At 34.5% G+C, this 24417-nt stretch overlaps 1 protein-coding gene across 4 annotated transcripts in view; it reads right to left on the bottom strand.

Moving 5' to 3' along the window:
• Nucleotides 1–383: 383 nt before the first annotated feature.
• ARHGAP29 (Rho GTPase activating protein 29) overlaps nucleotides 384–24417 on the bottom strand; it is a 68559-nt gene continuing 44525 nt past the window's right edge. For all 4 annotated transcript variants that reach the window (XM_081305039.1, XM_081305041.1, XM_081305040.1 and 1 more), the window contains 11 exons: nucleotides 17942–18099; nucleotides 17275–17414; nucleotides 16896–17000; nucleotides 14593–14691; nucleotides 13114–13253; nucleotides 12408–12596; nucleotides 11794–11931; nucleotides 7295–7527; nucleotides 5495–5822; nucleotides 5256–5364; nucleotides 384–3116 (listed from right to left, as the gene is read on the bottom strand). In XM_081305039.1, the coding sequence (XP_081161165.1) occupies nucleotides 2266–3116; nucleotides 5256–5364; nucleotides 5495–5822; nucleotides 7295–7527; nucleotides 11794–11931; nucleotides 12408–12596; nucleotides 13114–13253; nucleotides 14593–14691; nucleotides 16896–17000; nucleotides 17275–17414; nucleotides 17942–18099 (2490 nt within the window). In that variant the 3' untranslated portion in view covers nucleotides 384–2265. The remainder of the gene's footprint in view (nucleotides 3117–5255; nucleotides 5365–5494; nucleotides 5823–7294; nucleotides 7528–11793; nucleotides 11932–12407; nucleotides 12597–13113; nucleotides 13254–14592; nucleotides 14692–16895; nucleotides 17001–17274; nucleotides 17415–17941; nucleotides 18100–24417) is intronic.

Here is a 24417-nt window from a genome sequence, read left to right as displayed (position 1 = left end):
TCTAAATAAAATATAAAATAGTGCTGGGGATGTGGCTCAGTGGCCGAGTGCCTCTGAGTTCAATCCCTGGTACCCTTCCCCCACCAAAAAAGAGGCACCAGCCATCAAAATTTGACGGCCCTGGATTTGAGATTTGGTTGTGCTTGCTGCATCTCTGGAACCTAAAAGCATGTCACTTAGTTAAGCCTCAGTTTCCTCACCTGTAACACAGGAATCATAAAAGCTTACTTACCCATTATAGGTTGCTGTGAAATTTCAACTCGATACCAAGTTTTAATACACAGAAGGGGCTCAATAAATATTAGCTCTGATTTTCTTTCCAGGTTTTCATACCAATATGATTCTTGTACTTGTATAAGGAAGATTAAAAAAATAGGCTTAAGCATAAAAAGGCTGTTTATTCATTTCTCTTTAGTCCTTAATGTTAAAGAGAACTATAAGACAACATGCCATAAAACACATTTCTTATTATAGTCAAGTGATAATATGAGCCCAAGTGTTGACCACTGAGTCAATGGTTAATAATCTTAAAGTATCATACTCTAAGAGGCAACAGTTTCATAGGAGCCACAATAACTTCAAATATTTGAAATAATTTAAATATATAATGTGTGTATATAAACATATACATATAAATTTTTTTATCAAGTATAACATGGTCATACAAAAACATTAACTAGCAATATACTTCACACATATAAAAAGAGGCCATTTTATTTTTTTTCCCTTTTATATCCTATTTTAGACAAAATGATGAAAATCCAGAAAATAACAGGAATGCACTAGTTATAAAAACTGGGTATTTTATAAATGAAACAGATTCAATCATCTACACCTTCTATCCAATTTCAAACAATGAGGCTTACTGTATTCTCAGAATGAACTTAAATAAAATTTTCCTTAATTCTAATGAAATATACATTTTTAATGGTTGATAGTCCAGGTAGAAAAAGTATATAAACGATTTATAAGTTGAAACATTTCATACAAAGGGAATGGTTTCAACAAAACCCACACAGTATCAAGAGAAAATGCACTGAATTTAAAAATTTCTGAAGCAGTATTTAGAGCATTATAGAAAATACCAAAAAGTTTGGAACTATCATAAAATAAAAATTTATACAGATGAAGCTAAGAGGTTAAAAACTATCAAACTTATTAAAACTATCTGAAGTCAAATAAAATATAAATATATAATTTAAATTATATTATACATTATGTTTTATATAATAGCATATTATAATTTATATTATTTATCATGATATAATCTAATTATATATTATGTATCATATATATGTTAATTCATGTATTATTCATAATAAGATCATTATTTATTACATAATATATATAATTTACAGTATATTAATAATGTAATATTATTTATATAATTTATATTAATATGTAATATAAAATATATTATAATTATTGTTTATATATAATATTATATCATAAACATGTTATATAATACCATATATAATATACAACATATTATATGTTATATATATCATTATAATATAATTTAAATTACATAGTTTAGTTATATCTTATTTGGCTTTAATGGTTTTAATAAATTTGATAGTTTTTTACTCCTTAGCTTCATCTGTACAAATTTTTATTCTATGACAGTTCCAAACTTTTTGGTATTTAAGTGCATTTTCTTTGTATAATTTAACTGACCACCACATGACAATTAGAACTATAGATTTGCAAACTTTTTGGACATTATGTAAATATTAAAAAGGTGAACTGCCAATTGAAAAATAAAAACTTACATACTTACTATAAACACACAAGTGGTCAAAGATGTACTATAAAACTGTATGGGAAAACATATTCATACGCAATAAAGATCTTTCAGGAATTTGCATTCAGAAACATTTTATAAATAAGCACTTAGTTTTGCTCCAAAATAAAGCTGATTTTCCCCTAGTGCACCTATTTGTTGAGAACTATAGGGATGCATTTAAGTGGATAATTTTATGGGGAAAATCATTTAAAAATTTAAAAATGCAATACTTATTTTATGCAAAACTTCAAAAACACAAAATTTAAGGACAATTCCAGTGAGGCACTACCATTCTATAGAACTAAAACACGACCTATTCTATATGACTAGCAAACACCATACGAGAATAAAAGGCAAAATACACACTTTGGCAATCCTATACAAAAGGGGTCCTGTCAAAACATTCTTTCACAAAACAAACACAATATCACAAAACAAAAACAACAAAATAACAAAAAGAAAAATTGAATTTTACAATCCTACACAAATTGTGGGATTTCGTCTTCAAGGTCTTCAAACTGTTGCATTCGTTTTAGCCTGGGTCTCTGGCATGTTGGATTCACATCAGGCAGGCCGTGCTCCTCAGAGTTCTCTTTAGGCTTACCACCTGGCTGCAAAGGACAAGCTGATGTGCTGTCTGCGTCTGCAACTGGTTTCTCCACATGACTCAGGGGAGTACGAGCTGTGCTAGGAGGCACTGCTGTTATTGGTGAAGCTGGTCTCTCCTCAGTCCCCCTGACGTTGCTGGTGGGGATACGTGGTTTATAAAATGTTGTCCAGTGTAGGGGCTGTAGTGTTCTGGGTGCTCTGGCAAGAGCAAGAGGGCAGGAATCGGAGGACCGTCTCTCTGACACCTCTCTTGCTGATATGGCTGGTGTGTTGGGCTGTGTGGCACTGCTGGGATGGTCACCACTGACCCTGATGCTCACTGTCACTTTTTCCTGGAGTGCACTAGGCACAATCGTCGCAGTCTTGGCAGTTAAGTTGTTTTGTTCACATTGCTGTCCCCGAGTTTTTTGTAGAATCTGCTGATCAAAACCATTAAATTTGGAACAAACAGTAGTAGGGGTATCTTTTCTATAAAGTCCTTCAAAGGTAGGATTCTTGCAAAACTTGTCTGAATTGACATTTCCCACATTTCTGCTGTTTCTCTCAGTAGGAGGGCTTGCAAGAAGTAATCTATCTACAGGCAAACTTACAGGTCTAATCTTGGTCCTTGGTATATGCCTCTGTATATTGTTTGTTGCCCTATCAAATTTCAGAGCAAGTGGCTTAGTGGTTCTACAAATATCATCCATCTTTTGGGATGATGATTCAAGTTCTTTGTTATCTGAAAAAGAAAAATTTTTTTCACTTCATGGAGTTCGGTTAATAAGGGAGTATGGTTAGTTATTAGTGGGAATACTCTCAAAACAACACATGATATTCTCAGTCATCTATGCAGAGGAATTAAAAATTCATACAGCATTAAAGGCACATTTTGAATTAAAGCATTACTTTTAAAATTTTATCTAAATCAATACAATAAATAGCCACAAATCACATCATAAGTTGGTTAAACAAAACAAAACAAAACAAAAAAAGACTTCCTGAAGTAATAATTTTTAAATATACTATCGATGAATGAATATTTGCTGGGTTAGGATTGTCCTGATTTCAACAAGCAGACACTGGTAACCTCAGAACAGTTACAGTATTCTATACACCAACCAAAGCCATGCCCTGAATCCCAAGGACTTTTCCTATCACTTCATTTGCTTTCCAGCTACATTCTGTCCATACTGAGGGCACACACCAGAAAGGACATGGATGTTCTCCCAGCTAATCCACTAATACATGGCAACATCCATTGGTCTCAAATTAAGGTTGAAGAGTTGTCAAAACTATCATTCTGCTATTGGTTCTGGTGACTCCAGATTTACTTCCTTATCTTTCTCCTCTAGTCTGGTCCCAAGGTCCCTGTTTTCTCATCTAGGACTCTCAGCTCCTCACACTGTCTTTGCTGCTTTTACCCCAGAAGCTCCTGTTGCTGGAAAGGTGTAGCCCTCTGGCCATGATTCTCCTCTCCCTGCTGAGAAACATTAGATAACTGTGCACCTTGACTGGTCAGATGGCTTTGCCACTGGCCCTGTTCATAGCCCACTGTCCTTGTCCCTGCCACCTGGTCCTTCTCCCACATCCTTGGGCAGTGGTTTGTAGACAGGTACACACCAGCATCACTTGCAGGTCATCATCTCATCTGACCTCCTTCTTCACCTGAGGCTGCTGGTACCTCTTCCCTGGTTCCCATGCAGTGCTACTATGATTTGCTGTCCTGGGCCCTTCTCCACGTTGATAGAAGGGAGCTGAGCCATTGTGGTTGGATGATAAGCACTAGTGCATTTTTACAGTCCTGCATAATGAAGACTGCAGGATCTGCAGACAGCTGCCTGGGTTCTGGCTCCACTCCTTCTCCAGTTCTGACCTGGCAAGTCCATTGCACTAGCCCTACCTGCTTTCCTCTGTCAAGAAAGACCCCTATATGGAGTTATGCTATCATGTGGTCTTAATAATCTAATAAGGAAAAGGCTTAGAATTACCTGGTATGTAATAAAAACTTGAACACATTAAAAAATTATTTATTTTATTACTATACCTAACCAGGAATCCAATTTCATGGCACAGTGAAACAAGGTTAGATTTAGGAATGAGACAGGACTAGGTTCAAATCCTGAATGAACAATAATTTAGGGACATGACCCTTGGCATTATTAACCTTCCTCTGACTGTTAGCCATGGCTTAAATGAGGTCAGTGTTCATAGCACAGAACTGAAAATAAGATCAAATCAGATAAATGCAATCAGTGAGTCCAGTGCTTTTCTTAGCAGACAGGTAATTGACTCCTTTTGTTTTCAGACTTTCTCAGGCTATACTCATTGATGTTTAATTTTATACATCAAATTTAACACATAGGCCTATATTTTGAAAAAATTAGAATTTAGCAGTAACAAATTGAAGCATTTCAACCACCTTAACAGAAACCATTCACTGAAATAATATCAGAGAAAAACAATGAATACAAGGATTGCAGCCAAGGAAATGGAAGAAATGTGTGCTTAATGTGTTAAAGGTAGGATACAGGTAGAAAGTACATTAAAAAAAAAAAAAAACTTTAGGAGTCTATTTTTTTGAGTTTCAGGAGTTCAGATTTTTCCTGCCTTGACACTGATGACAAAAAGTAAAAATGAAAACAAATTTCAGAAAGAGAACAAAAACATTTATGAATTCCAAGATATCTCTTAACAAGAGAGATACAAAGAATGATATTCATTTAAATGACATTCATTAAACTTTCCCAATGGCTAGCAAAGTTAACTAATACAACTTTGAAGTTTGAACTTCCTTCAACTTCTTTCACCTTGGTTTTTAATCATGGCTTATTTGCAAAGTTTGAAAATATGCAAACATATATTTTACATGACCACTCACCAATGAGACATGCATCACATTTTTCCAATGTATTTTGCTTGCGTTCTGATTCCTCAAATGATGTAGCTGATTCAAAATTTTCACTTTCACTATCTGCAGTGTGGCTATCCTAATGATGCAAGAGAATTTTTAAACTAAAAAAGCAAAACACACCTCAAAATAAACAGTTCAAAGACTGTTAATTTATTAACATAAACATCATAAAGTTTTAAAGCAATTCTATAATGGTTGAAACTTACCTCCTTTGAAGAAAAATACAATGACTTTGTGGAATGTTCTGAGTCTCTTTCTTCTGCTGATATCACAGGTTTTGAAGGACAGCTTTGATCAACCTGAGGTGAAACAACACCTGTACTACACGTAACATCTTGTGGCTCTAGGGACCCATCGAAGATCTTCAGTGAGTAAGTAATGAGGAACTCTACCAACCGTGCCTGATTTGCATAGTCAGTAAGAGAGGAGATGGTGACAGGAGCAGTTGTGGGCCTTGGCCTAATGAGACTTGGTCCAAATATCACCCCCAAGTTTTTGGAGGTCATCTTGTTTTCTTCAGCATGGTCTACAACCCTGAAAAGAACACATAAAGCTGTATGAGATTTGCCTATTAGAGGTCCTTAATGGTAGTTTACTATGAATGGAAGGGTAGAGGAAGCATGGGTTACAGAAGTCAACAAAAATTTGTCAAGGGTCAAATTTGGTGGGTCTAGGTAAAGATACATTTGTTTGATTATAATACTTACCACACACCAAACTGAGTTTCAGAGTACTATATTAGGATAAAATTCATGTAAATAGAAGGAACTATTGAAGTTTTACCAGCAGAAGGAAAAAAAAATTCCTAAAATTTGCTACATCTTTGTATATGGTATATACTCTCAGTTCCTTATACTGGAAACTGAAACATCATCATCAATTTCTCTCTCATTGTCCACAGTTTTCTTTTTTAAAAAGTATTTTTAGTTATAGATGGACACAATATCTTTATTTTATTTATTTTGATGCAGTGCTGAGTATCAAACCCAGCACTTCACATGTGCTTCGCAAGCATTCTACCACTGAGTCATACTCCCATCCCTCCACAGCTAGTTTTCTTTTTTCTTTTTAATATTTTTTTAGTTATACATGGGCACAATATCTTTATTTTGTTTATTTATTTTTATGTGGTGCTGAGGATTGAACCCAGTGCCTCACATATGCAAGGCAAGCGCTCTGTCACTGAGCCACAACACCAGCCCACACAGCTAGTTTTCTAGTCTAGATCATTCTCTTTCCTGAACATCTCTCTGTTCTACTGCAACTCTGGATGTTCTGGCTTTACTTCAAGCACTCACTACTTTTTATTTCTATGACTATTCTAGGAGATCGAATTGCAGAAGGCCTCCACTCCAACCCATTTTTCACACTGCTGTCAGAAAGATCTAGTAGACTACAAGTTCTTTAATGTGTACAGAAACAATATGGTCAACTCATCTGCCAGGTATGTTAAGGCCCTATAAAGGGCCTGTAGACAGGATAGCTCAGTTCCTGCTACTGCTTGCTGTATTGTAGCCTAACAAAATTATATTTTCCAAATGTAAAATGCTTTCTTGTGTCTCCATGTCTGTTACCCTCTGCCTAGTATGCTCTTCTGCACATTCTCTATCAAATCACCACTCAGTTCTTAAAATCTGACTCAAGGGCTTGCCTCCTCTGCTTTACCCCTAATCCCCATGCAAACTACTTCTGCATGCCTGCATGCTGTGCACAGCTACTAAAAAAAGGACGATGCTGTACTGTGGTTATGTATAGGTCTGTCCCCCCACGATGATGAGCCTACAAACAGCATAAACCCTGTTTCCATCCTGGTTTCCCCAGCCAGAGCCTGGCATACAGGCAATGTTGGCTGCATAAACATATATTCAATGTCTCTCTTTCCCAATACAGAATAAAAACATCATAAAAATGAAACAATCATTTTAAAAACAATACCACAACAATATAAATATAATACTATTGCACTGTACAATTAAAAATGGTTAAGATGGTATGAAAATTTTTACCGCTTAAGGTGTACTATGAGGTAATGAAGACTGTTGAAATTTGATGCTGGCAATTGTCTTAGAAGGTCCTTGCTTTTTAGAAGAATTCGGTTTATTTCTATACACATATTTGAGTATTTTTTGTCCTCAGAGTTATCCTTTTTGGTTTCTTGTTCTTCATTAACATGTTGGATCTCTTTTGCAAGGTCCATAAACTCCTTGTATAATCGGAATAAGATAAATGGTTCTGGAAGCTAAAGAAATAAAATTACATTAAAAATATCTTCCACTTTTTGTTGTTGTTAAAGTCAACTGGTAGTGCGAATTACTCAAAGGATTAAACCTGTCCCTTTAGATTAACTAAATTTAAAATCAATATTTATTTATTTATTTATTTATTTATTTATTTTACAGTGCTGGGGATTGAACCTAGGACCTGACCTTCATTCCCAGCCCATAAAACGTTATGTTTGCTAGAGATATGATCTATAAACCAAGTCAAAATCTTCACCATAAATTATATTTATGTTAAAAACAAGTTAAAAGATAATCAGTTAAACTCTAAACTTTAAATGAAATTTAAAAATTTAAGCTTCATGATGGAATTTTAAAACTCTTATCTATATCCTAAACACATTATATTCACATCTGCACCGAAAATAGCATGATCTTCAGCTGTTCTATTGAAACAAAACTAGGACATGAAGTAAATAAAATGAATTAGAAAAGGCATGAATGTTACTGGTAAGGGGTAAAAATATCATAGTGCTACATGTTTTTTTTTTTTTTTTTTTTTTTTTTAGAGAGAGAGAGAGAGAGAGAGAGAGAGAGAATTTATTTTTTAGTTCTCAGCGGACACACCATCTTTGTTGGTAAGTGCTACATGTTTTAATTGGGCCAGAATGAAGATCAGCACCGGTTAATATGACCTTCAAAAATGAAACTGTCATCATCTTATTCATCGAATTTTGAAACTGCCTGATTTGCCACAACTAAATTAAAAGAAAAAGTTCCTGCAACAAATGTCCATTGCCATAATGAATTTCAATGTTTCTACTGATCTGCAATAGAAAAATCCAGTGTACCTTTGTCTACCTGACGTCCTGTATCGGGTGTTGCCCTATGATCAGTTTCTATCTTCACCACTCTGGGATCTGAAGCAAGTCACTTAACCTTTTGGAGCTTTAGGTAAATGAATAAAATGAAGGCTATTCTCTAATACTACTGCAAGAACTGAGCACAGTTTCCCACATGAAAGTCTTGGACACACAAAATTCCTAAAACAGAATGCAAGTTCACAGTGTTGGATCCCATTCATCTCCTCTCCCTGACTGGCTAAAAGAGATAAAGGATGACATATTACAAGACCTATATTCATTCAAAAGTATCAACTGCTATTTCTCAGTTGAGGGATCTGTAAAACATGACTAAAGAGTTATTAATACTTTCCTGGGCTAACATTATGGATCCACCAATTTATACTTAATTTTTTTCCCTCCTGCAATCCCACTAAAATACAGTACACCCATAAGGACTAGGAAAATAGAGAAAACAAAAAGTAATAATTCAGAAGAGCAGATGAACAAGTCCTGATGCAGCAGTTCCAAGAAAGCTGTCACTCAACATGATTTTGAGAATCCTAAAGGGACTTGAACAATCAGTACCAGGTCCTATGATCCTGGGGTACGGTGCAGGTGGGCCACCTGAGAAAGCTTAGCAGTCTATAAAATCCTGTCTCTACTCCATTTTCTTGAGCAACTTCTTCCCTAAAAATCTGGATACATTTTCTCTGGGCAACGTGACACAGAGTCTCTCTGAATGGGGGAAATGCCGAACATAAGGGACAGAGAGCTGGATATCTGAAAATGGGTATTTGTTGGCTGTATGCACAGATCCTGCAGTCATCTTTCCCACCCTGGCTCCCACAGTATTGGTACCATATCATTCCAGGGGGGATCAAACCAGTCCAAGAGCAGGGAACTAGAGACATGTAATCAGGCATATCCCCAATGGTCCACCTAGACCACTTTATAGGAAAGTTCAAAGTTTTTTAAAAATCTTGATGTGTTCAAGAGCTTCCGAAGAGATTTTAAGTCCAAACTCTAAAATAACTTGACACCATGAAAGACAAAAATCAAAATGGGTAGAAAAATAACAAACTGAAGGTGTAAAACTATGCTACCAATGTGTTGGCCACTAGGGGCTAGGGTTGTGGCTCAGTGGTGGAGCACTGGCCTCGCATGTGCGAGACCCTGGGTTCGATCCTCAGCACCACATAAAAATAAATAAGTGAAATAAAGATATTGTGTCCAATTACAACTAAAAAATAAATATTTAAAAAAATATATGTTGGCCACTAGTTATATATGCTGAAAGAGTACTGGAAGTGCAAATGATCAGAATTGAGATGTGCTCTAAATGAACAAATAGATACCAGATTTCAAAGATTAAGAGCTCAAATGTAAATAAATAAATAAAATATCTCATAATTTAAAAATAATAATTAGATATTCAAAATGTTAAATAAAATATTAACATTAATTTTACCTATTTTTTAAAATTTATGTGGCTATACAAAATTTAATGTTATATATGAAGGTCACACACACTGTATTTCTACAGAGGGTTAGAGGCTAAGTAGAGAAACAAAGCTTTACAAAGAAAATCTATGAATATCCACAGGAAAATAGCATGATATAGTCATTTTAAAAAATGTTATCAAAGAAATAGAAAATCAGAATTCTTGAAAATTAAAACATGATCTCAGGAATGAAGTAATTTACATTAGTCAAGAAGATAAAGCTGAGGAAATGTCTTAGAAAGTTAATTTAAAAAAAAGAAGAATAGAGGAAAGGTAAGGGAACTAGAGAACGAGTATGGGTTATTGAGTATCCAAACAAGAGCTTCAACTAGAGAGTACAAAGACAGAGGGGGAAAAATGGGCAATAAAAATCAAGAAAAGTTCCAAGAACTAAAGTATTGACTACTGACAGAGCTCATGGAGTAGCCATAATAGCGGATGAAAAGTTATCCACATCAACATACATATTGTAAAATCTTAGAATAATGGGGAGGGGGAAAGATTCTACTAGCTTACAGAGGCACAAAACAATAGGCACATACAAAGTTAGGAATGAAATAAGGCGGATTCACACTGTGAAGAGAACAAAAAACACCCATGCCTTCACAATTCAGAGGAAAAAGAATTTCCAGCTTATAATACTAAAACTTCCACACTATCTACACTACTCCATTTCTGTCAAGAGAGTAGAAAAGACATTTATGGATGAACAAGGTTTCAAATATTCAATCCTACTTCACCTTGCTTAAGGACAGACATAACCAAAACAGACTACCCCCAAACAAAGAAAACAGGAGAGGTGTTCCATCACAAAAGAGAGGAGAGTGATCTCAGGATGACAGCTAATAACCAATATAAAAGGGATCTGCAAGAGAGCAAAAGAACTCCAGAGAAGGACAGATTAAGGATTATCAGCACTATTCTCTCTGTCATTATCTCTTCATTTTCACCCAAGGATAGAAGGCCAACTGGGTCTGACCCAAATCTCTTTGTACTTGGCTCACAACAATGTGCTGATTAAGTTCCTGTAACCCCTCTGAAAGTGGCTGCCTAAAGCCAGCAAGGCCACTTACTTCACCCTACAGATGTGTGTGTGTGTGTGTGTGTGTGTGTGTGTGTGTTTGACTTATTCCTGCAAACTGCAGGTATGATAGTGAGAACAGAAAATGACAAAATAGGACAGCCCACTCCCTGACCATATTCCTGCTGGACTTCTAGTATCCACCTTATAGGAAGCCTTATGCCTGATGCCTGATGAACTTCATGGCCATTCCCACTGACCTCTCAAAATAACTATTTTGAAATATCACTGAAGGCAAAGCTAGACTATGATCTAGATACTGTCCTACTTATTGAATATTCCTAACAGTGTGAACACGGGCCTTTACAGCTACATTTATGCTTTTTAAGTTGGCATTCTAAAACTTAAAGGACCAAAAACTTAATAAGTGTTATTTATTCCATTATGTTTAGGAAAATGTTTATCCCTTTAACATGGTTAGGAAGACGTCCAAGGTGGAGTTGGAAGGCTGCAACATGGAAGAGGTACCTGGAAGACTTGTACAAGGGATAGTAATATTTTATTGTCTTAAGTGGGGTGATGGGAAATTAATTTGGCTTTATTATTATTGTTCTTTAAACTGTATGTACATTTTATGATCTGTGTATTAATAATGAGAAAAACTTCAACATGGGAGGATCAGTGGAATGGAATAGGGGGAAGAAGGGAGGAAGAAAGGGGAGGAAGAAAGGGAACTAAAGTGGAGTGAGTCAGATCCATGCATGTATGAAATTGTCAGGATAAACCTAGCTAATATATATAAATGTAATGCTCTTATAAAAAAAATATATCAACATAGTCTATGCCATTGAAAATATATGCAATATAAAACATGTTTGCTCTTTTTATTTGATGGTAGGTTTAGAATAAAAACTTTACCTGTCGAAGGTATAATTTTAAGACTTCACAGATGTCATGTGAATTAAATTCTGAAATGTCTACCAAATGCATTCCATTCTCCAAAGCTTGACACAGTTTTTCAGTTTTTGTTTTGTTTCCACTAACACGATAAATTCCCTTGAATAGAAACAAAAAAATTATGCAAAATTATACTTTAGTACAAAGACATCCACATCAATATACATATTGTAAAATCTTAGAATTATGGGGGGAAAAGATTCTACTAGCTTACAGAGGGACAAAATAATAGGCACATACAAAATTAGGAATGAAATAAGGAGGATTCATGTTATGAAGAAAACAAAAAAAAACCCCATGTCTTCACAATTCAGAGGAAAAGGAATTTCCAGCCTATAATACTAAAACTAAAAATAATAAAATGTAGACATCTAAACATATTTGATGTATCTACTTCAATTTTTATTAGTATTTTAGGAAAAAAACAAGTTAAAGTCAAATCAATTAACATTTTCCAAATAAATGTGAATAAATTCAGTTATTACAAACTGAGAGTACTGATTTTCTTCAAGTCTCCTTTAAAAGAAATCACATAGGCATTTATGTTTTTAGAATTTTAAGAGTTAACAACATACCTGTAAACACAAGGCTCTATTTTCAATCTCTGAGGCACATATTTTGAGTATAAAAGGAATGCCATCTGGCTCCTTTTTTGCAACTTGTGTGAATTCTGCTCCAAATAAGTGAATTTTTCCCACAAGTTTCTGATGACCACAAATGATAACTAAGTTTTCCAAACATTTTCGATGACAAACAAGGAGACACTACAAGAAAATAATAGTTTAAAAGTGATTAATTCACCTTACATTATTCACAACTAAGCAAATGACAGGCAGACTAATGACAAAAAAAAAAATTAGTTAAAAAGTATCATTTGTGGTGTATGCAATTAACAGCAAAATAAAGTATAAAACCATAGAAGATAAATTGTGGGACTTTATTAAAAATATACTGGCAGAGCCAGGTGTGATGTCATATACCTATAATTCTAGCTATTTGAGCGACTGAAGCAGGAAGATCACAAGTTGGAGGCCAGTCCAACTTAGCAAGACCCCATTTCAAAATACAATTTTAAAAGGGCTTGGAATATCACTCAGGGGTAAAGTGCTTGCCTGGCATGCGCAAGACCCCAAATTCAATTCCCAGTACTATAAACAACAAATTTATATATAACAAATTAGGTGTGTGCACACATACACATCTCTTAATAAGTAAAATCATAACAAAAAAAGTATGTAGCAAAGAAATAAGGGGGCCAATGTGATTCCAAAAAGACCTTACCTCTTCACATTCAACACCTTGGAATACTACAATGCCTTCACAATCTCTGCATTTTGTGGGGGATCTCAATTTTCGGAACTTGTGAGTAACAGCTGCTTTTGACATTAATGTATTCTTAAATGCTCCAAGGGAATTGGGTCCTTACAACAGAAATGTTAGTATATAAGAGGGGTAAAATGACAAAAGAAAAACAAAAATAGACCACATGATATTGTACTTGGAATAATTTTTAGACTTTCAGATTATTCATATTACAAAAGCTATTATATTTTGAGTTTCTAACATGAAAAAAAGCATCCAACGTATAGATCTCTTATAAAACACACACTTTTATTCAACACTTTATCCATGAGTTAAAATCACCATCAAACCCATAAAATAATTCTAAAATACTATGGCATAATGTTTTCAGAATCAGCAAATTTAAGCCAGGCACAATGGTGTATGCCTATGATCCTAGCAACTCAGGAGGCTCAGGCAAGAGAATCACAAGTTTGAGGACCACCTCAGCAACTTAGTGAGACAAGTTTTAAAATAAAAAATGAAAAGGCTGAGTATGGCAGCTCAGTGATAAGAGTGCCCTGGGTTTAAGTCCTGGTACCAGAAGAAAAAAGAAAGAAAAAAAGAACCAGCATATTTATACTTTTATTAATATGTCCTTCACCGAGTTGGGAACTATGTTCATAGGTGGCATATAAGTGCTATAAATGCTTCAAAGAAAAACAGCTACATGAAGCTAGTATGTTAGAATTATTTACATTAAAGATAAAGCTCTTCATAACTCATAATAAAATTATAGGTAATACTAGCTAGTTATATTTTAATATTATATTGGTATCCCATTAATTTGGGAAACTATGCCAAGACAGATATCTACAGGTATCAAATGTACAAAATTAATTTATGAGAGTCATTAAGGTAACTGACTTTATATCCTTCAATACCCACAACATTCCTTATTCTCAGAAAGGACACTTAATCTGTTCTTCCTGCTTGGTTTCTTACACTCTTTTCTTTAGAAGAAGATTTTTCAAATTTTCTCAGGATGCTCCCTTTCAACAATAAGTCACTATATTGGGTTTATGAAAAAAAGATCATACCTAGCCTGCTATTTTAATAACATACCAATGCATTTTAGATCTACTAATTTTGTTGCTTATTCTTTTTTTTTTTTTTTAATTTTGTGGTGCTGGGAATTGACCTATGACCTTGTGCATGCTAAGCAAGTACTCTACCATTTAATTATTATCCCTAACCCTGTTGGTTATTCTTCTATTTGTATTTTAAATAACTGATTAGTACATTATCAACTAATATTTGAACGTAATTACTAGGATATATTTAAGTTACTGTGTGGTGCTTTTGTTTAGTACACAGCAAAGTAATGATTCTTTAAAGACACTATCTTTCTAACATCATGAGGTGCTACTAATTCAACCAGTTTAATGGGTTTTCATTCAGGTGAATACAATACAATACCAGCTTCTGAAGGGGAAGGTGGCTCTCTTTCATCTAAATCATCTGCAGAAGACATGGTTCCACTGGATGGAGTTCGTGGAAGTTTTCGATGAAAGTCTCCTAAAAGAAAATTATTGATACCATTATCTAACTATTCATTATAGAATATCAGAAATAGGAAATTACAATATTTTTTGAATCATACAAGTCATACTATTTTATTAGCTTCACTGCAAAAGTTCGCTTCCATTCTTATACATACTCTAGATAACAGGGAATTCTGATGTTCTTTCATTCTTGGGGAAAAAAGGGATTTAACTAAATCTATCTGAGTTTTTCAAATAAATTTAAAACTTAGGATCATATATTCCTATAAGAACTTACTGCCAACTTCTGATTGAAAGTATTAGAGGTTGTAAGCTTCACAAAGATAGGCAGTATCTGATATTCATGTTCTATATCTAATATCTGACAGTGGCTAGCAAAATAGTAAAGTTGTCATTAAATGTTTATTAAATTATTAATAAATGTACACAATACAATCTGAGGCCTTCTAAAATATACAAAAGTCATTTGAACCTAATAATCCAGTAGTAAAATTAAATCATGTTATTAGTAACACAGGAGATAGAAGCCAGGAACAACAACCCAGGGATCTCTAGCCAGGAGCTGAAACCACAAGTTCAAACTACGCCAAAGGACACTGCTGTGTATATATCAAAGATGGTTTGGAAGCAGACTGACTAGCAGAGATTTACTCTGTTTTTATAAACAGGTCTATAACTAAAAAGAATTCACTTTAACTCAAGGTCTTAATTGTCTTAGCTTCAATTAGTAATACTTTCCATAAATGATGCTAAGCAATACCCTCTTCTCAAAAGGGTTTTTCTGTTCAATATGTTTACAGGTGAGTGTCTAGTTTTTGCTTGGAATGTGTTCCCAATGACTGAAAAATCACAAGTTCACATGTTCCATTTTAGAACTATTGTAATTATAAAATAGTTCCCTTAAATTATTGAACAGAAATCTGCCTCTGTATGAATACTAGTCTTTGGTTATATTTCTTTCTCACAGGGGCAAACAAGAACTCTAACTCAAACCCCCTTTCATTTCATTCTATGTCATGTCCTTAAGTTTCCTTTTTCAGGTGAGGCATCCCTCAGACTACCTACTTATCATGTGACAGAAATTCCAAATTTTTGCCTTCATCACATAACATTTACAAGATTCCAAATGGGTTAGGGCTTGCTCTAGATTGGGTCTTAGTTTCTGGCACTGTCTAGAATTACAAATATTCAGTTAAATATTTAGCTTCTAGTATGAAATATGATATGTCAAGAGCTTTGTAATGTTGTGAACAACCAATAAAAAAAAATTAATTCAAAAAAAAATATTTAGCTTCTAGAATGTCCCTTGAATAGAGCGAGCGGGAAGTAAGAAAGTGGCAGCTGGTGATCAATCTACAAACCCCAGTGCTGCATGGCAAAAATTATAACTTTCACAAATCATTCATATGAACGTATAAAACTGCAATACGTAAAATTCTTGAAAAAATGGCCTCAGAATTTGACGAGGTCAAACCCTGTAACATCCCCCTGGAGTCTAGGAGGAAGGTAGATAGCCAGAAAGGACTATAGCAGTCTTTGGTAGAAGAATGTGGAAATAAGAATCTCCTGAATTTAAATGCTACTTTCTCCTACTAGCTATAAAACCTATGGTGAATTATTCTCTTTAATATTACTAAGGGAGAATTCAAAACATTTCCTCTCTGAGAATTTTGAGACTATTTATATCATAGTACCTTAAAGCACATTTATAAAAATTTAGCAATAATTTTCATAGGCATAATGGAATTGTTTATTATAGCAATTACTGCAAAATAATTCAAAATGCAGATAATGATATTCAAGTTCATAGACTAGGATACAGGAGTAAAAATAAAGGCAACTACTTGCATTAACATAACATGCATGAATTAAGTCACAAAACAGTATGACTGAATTTGAACAACATCCAGAAGAGGGAAAAACTCCAGTACATATAGGTACTAAAAATACTTAAAATATCTACAAAATGATTTTTAAAATAGGATAATAGTTTATTCTCATGGGAGATAAGGCAGTGTTATCAAGAAGGGGTACTCAGAGGGCTTCAAATGTATTAATATTGTTAGTGAGGGTTTGTTTCATTCTTTTTCTTGTACATATATGCGTACATTCTCATCTCTATATCTAAGACAGTTCATTATACAAATAAGATAGTTATGAATATACCCCGAATTATTATTTTAATATTTTCACTGCTAGACTTAAATATTTATGTACCTGGACTTATAGACTCTGAATCCAAAGATCTAGATTCACTGCTCCCTCCAGTACTCTCAGAGTCACTAACCATCCCACATGTCCATGATCTTATGAAAGAAGAACCTTTAAGAAAAGAATATTTAAAGTCAAAACTTAGCTAACAGGTGGATTTCATAAGGTAAAACACTGACATTATATAAAATGAGACGATTCAAGTTTCTTTAACAATGAACTATTAGGGACTTTAAGGCAGGCATGGTGATTATAATTGGGACTAGGTCTCATAGAGTTACATTATAAAGCCTGATTTTCTAATTCCAGAGCTCTAGTTCATTTAATGATTAAATGCGCAATCTGCTCCTTCATAAACCTGTATTCTCTTCAAAGTGAAAGGTACCTGTTAGGTCTGCATTGTTAGAGCATCTGTCCTCTTCAATTTTGTTACAGCTGTCAGGAAGGCGCACAACATCCTCTAAAGAGTCAGCAGGGCCATATCTAGATGTCCGGGAACTATCTGTTAATGGTTTATTTACATTCCTAAGAAAAAGCAAATAAAGCTCAGCACTAACAATAAATCTACTTTATACCATAGTCAGAAAAATTTGTAGACTTAATAAATATAGAGTAATTAACTAAATATTATGAACAAACTATTACATAGATAGTAGTAATATCTCTTCTTTAAGGAGATATGGATAAAACTTTTATTTGCACAGCTGAAACAAGAACAAGAATAGCAATGGTACAGTCAGTAATTCATGTTATGGTTAAACTTTTCTAGTATCACTTCAGTGGAAAATATAGGTTAAATTTTGTGGACATTCAAAATGTGTATGATTGTCATTTAACATTCCCAAAGGATTTTTAAGTCTCACAGAACTGAGGTCTGTGTCAAAATGGAAAGCTATTCACTGAATGGACTAAGAAATGACAAAATAATATAAAAAAATTCAGAAACTTTTCAAGTTAATTCTATCAAGGTTAGAAAAGATACCTCTTTATAACAGAAACTTAGTAAATGTTTTATCTCTAGAAATATATTAATTCTACATATTAATTCTTACCCATCAACTTTTTCTTCTTCAGTTGAATTTGTAGCCTTCACAAATTCACTATACTCTTGGCCTGGATCATAAAGTTTGGCGTTATCACAGAGAGACTGTAAACTGTTTGCAAGGGAGGCAGCCTGCAGGTGCTGCATCTGGAAGAGGTTAACTGTTACCTATAGTTACAGAGACAAAAGGCAGAAACAACTCATGACATACAGAATGCATTATAAATAAATGTACACTGATTTCAATGAATGTACCAATAAAAAGGGCATACAAGTGAAACAGCTCTGAATACCACGGTACGCATGGTATATTGCCTAATTTAATGAAAGATAAAGATTATAAATAAAAAAGTAGTTTTAATCTAATATCTAGGAGTGATCACTTCCTGCAAAATGGTTATTAAACTGTAAAGTTTAAAAAATACAACTCAAGTCCCTGATGGTTCACAATTTGAGAATCCATAACTCAATACCCTGATGGTCTGACCATACTGCTTAAGCTTACTTGCATGACCATGATCAAGATATTTATAACAGTGATTTAAAAAAAATAATATTCAAATAAATTGCCTGGAAATCTTGTTCAAATGCAAAGTCTGGATTAAAATCCAAGATTATACATTCCTTATAGGCTCCCAAAGTAATGGCAATGTGACTGGTTCAAAGACCTTATTTATAGAGGAAAGGCATTCTAGAATTTTGTTTCTGCATCAGTTAAAAAGGATAGAAAAATAATTATATTATACCCAATATGATTATGTACAAATTAAATAACTTAATGTAGACAAACAGCTAATACACTGGTATGTAAATACTTAATCTTAAACATCATCAACTATAGTTGGAGGTGAAAGGGATGTGTCAAAGGTAAATGGTTAGCCTAAATGACTGACAAGGTAATTTCGAATCCTTGGATTTTATAATCCTTTTCAATTATTTTTATGCTTCTATAAGCTATAACATTAATTAAAATTTGGTAAATTAATGAAACACAATTTTAAATACTCAAAACATTTTAAAGATTTCTGATTCAGATGCAATAATCTCATTATCCTTGGTCTACACTTAATTTACTCAAAAACCCTGGGCAGAATGCACAAATCAGCTATCTAAAAACTCTAAAAAGAAAATGGTAGCAGGTAGAATGTAGCAAATAAACCATAATTCAAGGTACATTTTCCTGCCTCCACCCCAATCACATTTCCAGCCTATGCTTGGCCCCTCCTCAAAAACAACTTGAGTCCCAGAAATGTAAACATGATACAGAAAGAACTCCAAGAGAGATCCTCTCTGGTCCAAAGAATATAAAAGGACATGGAGCAGCAGATGTGACTAAGAGCAGGTGATAACCCTGGTTTCTTTGGTGGGTTTGTTTCCTCTCCTGCCCCAGTGCCCAAATAAGCACAAATCCCTAAGATGCAATCCTGTGGCAGTAGGTGATGGCAGTAGAAGTGGAACATATATCTAAACTTTGGAGGGAATCCTTTATGACCAGATGAATCGTGCTCCAAGGAGTAAGTGGATTTGAAGTTCCTCTTGTTTTTCTTTTTTCTCCCCTTATTTAATGACAGAATTGATGCCCCTGGCTCCCTGGAGGACAGCAGATTAGGCAGGTACATTTTAGTTTCCCAGTCAGAAGACCAGGAACGGAGGCACACAGAAGCTGGAGAGAGAATCTAACTAGATCAAATTCTGTTAAACTTAAAAAAAAAAAAAAATCAATGTTCAATACAGGTTATAAACAGGATTAAAAGTCACAGAAAGTAATATTGAAAACATGTAAGATATCATCTAATGCTACTTTTCATACAAAGAATCAGGAAGATCTCAACAACTCACAAGAGAAAGACAGTCAATAGATATCAACACTGAGGTTAACTCAGACAGTGGAACTATCAGATGAAGACTCTAAAGCAGCTATGATAACATGGTCAAGAAGTAAGGAAAATCATTCTTGAAACATGAACAGACAGAAGTCTTAGCAGAGAAACAGAAGATAAAAAAAAAAAACACCAAAAGGGAATTTTCCTACTAAAAAATTTACTAAAGGATTTTATAATAAAATGGAGTCAGTGAACTTGAAGACAGATCCTAGGTCAAAGATGCCCCTCAACTTATGATAGAGTTATTTCCTGATAAATCCACCCAAAGTTGAAAATGTATTTACAACCCACTATAAAGTTGAAAAATCTTAGGCTGAACCATAATAAATTGGGGACTGTTTGTAAAAACAATTAAAGGAAAAAAGATTAGGAGAAAAATAGGATCATCCAGACCTGTGAGTCACCTGAGTGTTAGAAGAAAGAAAATACTACAAACAAAAATATTTGAAAAAAATGATAGCTCAAACCTTGTCAAAATTTGCAAGGATCAAACATGTAGATTCAAGAAATTCAGTGAGTCCAAATGGAAAAAACTCAGCAAAATTCATGTGCAGATAAGTCTTAGCCAAACTGCTAAAAAGTAAACACAAAGAAAATCAAATCTTAGAAGCAGCCAAAGAAAAGCAACACAAACCATACAAGGAACAATGATGTAAAAAAATGTCTATGGATTTCTTCTGAGAAACCATGGAGGCCAGAGGCAGGGGAACAACATTTTTAAAGTGGAGGGGGAAGAAAAACAACAACTGAATTGTGTATTTAGAACTCAATAAACAGTGAAAATGTTCTTCAGAATTAAGGACAAAATGAAGATATTCTTAGATAAAAGGTAATTTAAAAAAAAATTGTGACCAGCAGACTTGCTATAAAAGAAATGGTAAGAGACAGTCTGTTTACAGAAGAAAAATGTTAGGGAAGATGGAACTGCAGGAATGAAAGGAAAATAAACAGAAATGGAAAGTATCTGGGCAAATATGATAAACTACTTTCCTTTTCTTCTTTAAAATACATACGACTTTTAAACAAAAAATTTAAAATGGCTTGGTGAGATTTGTAATGGATAAACACATATCAACCACAATCCTCAATGGTTAAGGGGACTTGTATAGTGGCAAGTTTTATATATTCTACTTGAAGTGGCAGAATATTTATTCTCCATGAACTCTGAAAAATTAAATACAGTTATCCCTCACCATCTATTTGGGATGCTTTTAGGATACCCCTCATATACCCAAATCTCACATGCTCAAGCCCCTATATAAAATGTCATAGTATTTGCATATAATCTATGCAAACACTCCCAAATAATTTAAGATTTGTAGATTACTTATATTATGGATTATGATGCAAATGCTATACTATATTGCTTAGAGAATGATAGTCTGTTCATGTTCTATAATACAGATGTGATTTTTTTGCTGAATCCATGGATGTGGAATCCATGTATACAGAGATCAACTGTTTATACACACACACACACCAAAAACAACAACAACAACAAAAAAACCCCCTGCAATTCCTAGTATAATTAACTAAAATATATAAGTGTACAATGAAATATAATAAAAATACAACATATAAATTAAGTAGACAAAATAAAGATGAGCATTTTAAATTAAAATGTAATTCTGATAAAAGATTAAACAAAGATATTCCATGTTCAAAAGAAAACTGAAAGAACTCTATCAATATTACATAAATTAGTCTAAAAAGCAAGGAAATTTACCAGGATAAGTAGACATATCATAAAAATGAAAGGATCAATTTGTCAAGATCATACAACAATTATTAATGTGAAAGTAACTAACAGAGCTCAGAATATATAAAAACTGAAAAAACTAAAAATACACAATATGTTCAAGTCTTCAAGCTCTTTTCTCAAAAACTGATGGACATATTTAGAAGTAATCAAGAATATACAAGAAGTAAATTACACTACAAACCAACAGGAACTGACACTGATGAAACATTCCAGTCAACAATAGAGTGCACATTCTTTTCAAGTACACACATAGAATATTCATTATTAATCTTTTCAGAAAAACACCTTTTAGTTTCACTGATTTTTCTTTTCCTTTTTTCATTTTCATTGATTTTTCTGCTTTTTATTCTTTCTTTGTTCTTTATTCAATCCTGAGTCATAACAAACCAAAACAAATTTCAAAGAACTGAAATCATGCAAAGTATTTCTTCTACCATAATGAAATTAAACTAGAAATCAGTCTCAGGAAAATATCTAGAGAAATCCTCAAGTACTTGGAAAATTAAACAACAAACTTTACATTATCACTATGTTGAAAATGAAGTCTTAAGGAAATTAGAAAATATTCTGAACTAAATAAACATGAAATTACATTTTAAGTTTCATGAGATTCAGCTAAACAATGATATAGGGAAACTTAAGCATTAAATATTTTTACTGGAAAAGCAGGAAGGTCTCAAGCTCCTACTTTTAAGAAACTTAAAAAAAAAGGCAAAACAATCTGAAAGCAAACAGAAATAAAGAATAAAAAGAAATTCATAAATCTGGAAAAAGAAAAATCAATGAAAACAAAAAATGTTTTTTATAAAGTAATTTTTTGAAAATATAAATAAAATTTATAAACTTGGAACCAGACCGACCAGAGAGAAAATCTGCCCATGCAAAGGTGGGGAGATAAGGAGAATAGAGGATACAAATGATCCACATCAGAAACAAAAGGAGAGATCACTACATCCTACAGAGACATTAAGAGGATAAAGGAATACTACAAAGAACCCTGTGCACATAAATTCAGCAATTTAAGATGATAAGGCCTAATTCCACATAAGTCACAAACTACCAAAATTCACCTAAGAAAAATAATTAACTTGAATAGGATTTTATCAACAGAGTTGAAAATATAATAAAAAATCTTGCTAAAAAGAAAATCCCAAGGCCAGATACTTTCATCAGGGAATGCTACCAAATATCTAAATAGGAAATAACATATTTAATACAAACTCTTCTAGAAAACAGAATAGGAGGGAACTCTTCTCTACTCATTTTATGGAACAGGAATTACCCTAAACCAAAACCAAACAGAAAATTAAAACAATGCACCTCAGAGAGAGGATTAAGCTCCTGGATATGTAAGAACTCAAAAAACACAAAACCAGGGATTCCAACGTGGCGGTGGGCGCGGAGAGATCAAGTCTCTGACCTCTTCAGCTGTGCGGGCAGAGGGAGTCGTAAACAATCTAAATTCTGTTTGCTCAGGATCACTAGGCAATGCTGAACTGACGTGGATCTGGGGCGAACTGTCTGGGCCTCTCAGAACACACACTGAGCCCCGATCGGCTGAATTCAAGCTCCTGTTCGCCTGCTTCCCACAGACAAACAGTTGTGACTCAGCACTAATCCATCTGGCTGAAACAACTGGTCGGCCCTTCTGTTCCTACGGAGGTAAATGCCAACCGAGCCTTCATAGGTAGTGGCCACAGGTTTGAAACGGGGCTTGGGAGAGACAGTAAGGACCCACCCATTGCATTGGTCACCCGGCAAAGGGAAACGAACTGTCGCCATTTGCAAGAGAGACCACCATGGCAGAGAACTGACGTCACCAGACTGCGGCGGAGGAGATAACTTCATTGAAACCTGCGGCTACAGGTGTGTAATTCCCTAGCCTTCCCTCTCCACACATCGGGGAAACCTTAAAGGCCCCTCCCAGCTCTCCCGTAAGGGCCCCTCCCAGCTCTCCCGTGAGCGCAATAGCCAGACCAAGGGAATCAGACGTGGCGCGGGACCGGCAAAGCGGAACTCCCGGCTACCGCTCCCACCAGTGCTGACAAATGAGGTCTCTTGCACCAGCTACTGGGGGTGTGGCTACCGGAGGACAAGTAAAATTCGCTGAGGATTCTCAGCCCCAAGCTCTACAAACTTAGGGTCTGAGGGAATGGCAAACTGGGAGAGTGTGCCCAGTCGTTCATGAAAACAGGGCTCCCGGGAGCAGCAGACCTGGTGTGTAGCCAGTATTGTGGTGAGAGGGGCCTGGCTAGAGGAAAAGTGGGGAAGTGACTAGACACAAGAGGAGGCCCTAGGCACTCAGGATTGGAGACTCGCCCAGTCTGGGAGGAGGAGGTGCTGCACAGTGATTGGTTCCTGCGTATTGACAGGAGAAACTTGGCCTGGTGGGCACAGCGCCACCTACTGGAAGAGAAGTTAATCAAACTCTAAGACTTCATTTATTAGTTTTTTTTTCTCTTTTTTTTTGATTTGGGTTTTTTCATTCATTTTCATTTTTCTTTCTTGTTGTTTTTAAATTTTTTTTACACTTTTAAAAAAATTTTTTTTCTTCTAATTTTAATTTTATTTTTTATTATTATTTTTTAAAAAATTTTTATTTCTTTTTTATTTCCTTTTTTTTCTTCTTTTGTCTTTTCATTTCTTTTCAATTTTCTTATTCCCCCTTCCTTGAATTCTACCTGCTTACTCTCATTCTCTTTAGTGACTTCTTCCCTTCCCTTCTAATACCTTTCCTCCCAAGCATCAAATAAATTTATAGGAGTAAACAGTAACTCAGCAGTCAAACAGAACAAGAAGTAACATGAGCAGCTTCAAAAATCAAGGAAGAAAAGGAGTACA

Source organism: Spermophilus citellus (assembly GCF_964194105.1).
Source record: "Spermophilus citellus genome assembly, chromosome: 9".
NCBI lineage: Eukaryota > Metazoa > Chordata > Mammalia > Rodentia > Sciuridae > Spermophilus > Spermophilus citellus.
This window is presented reverse-complemented; position numbering and strand designations above follow the sequence as displayed.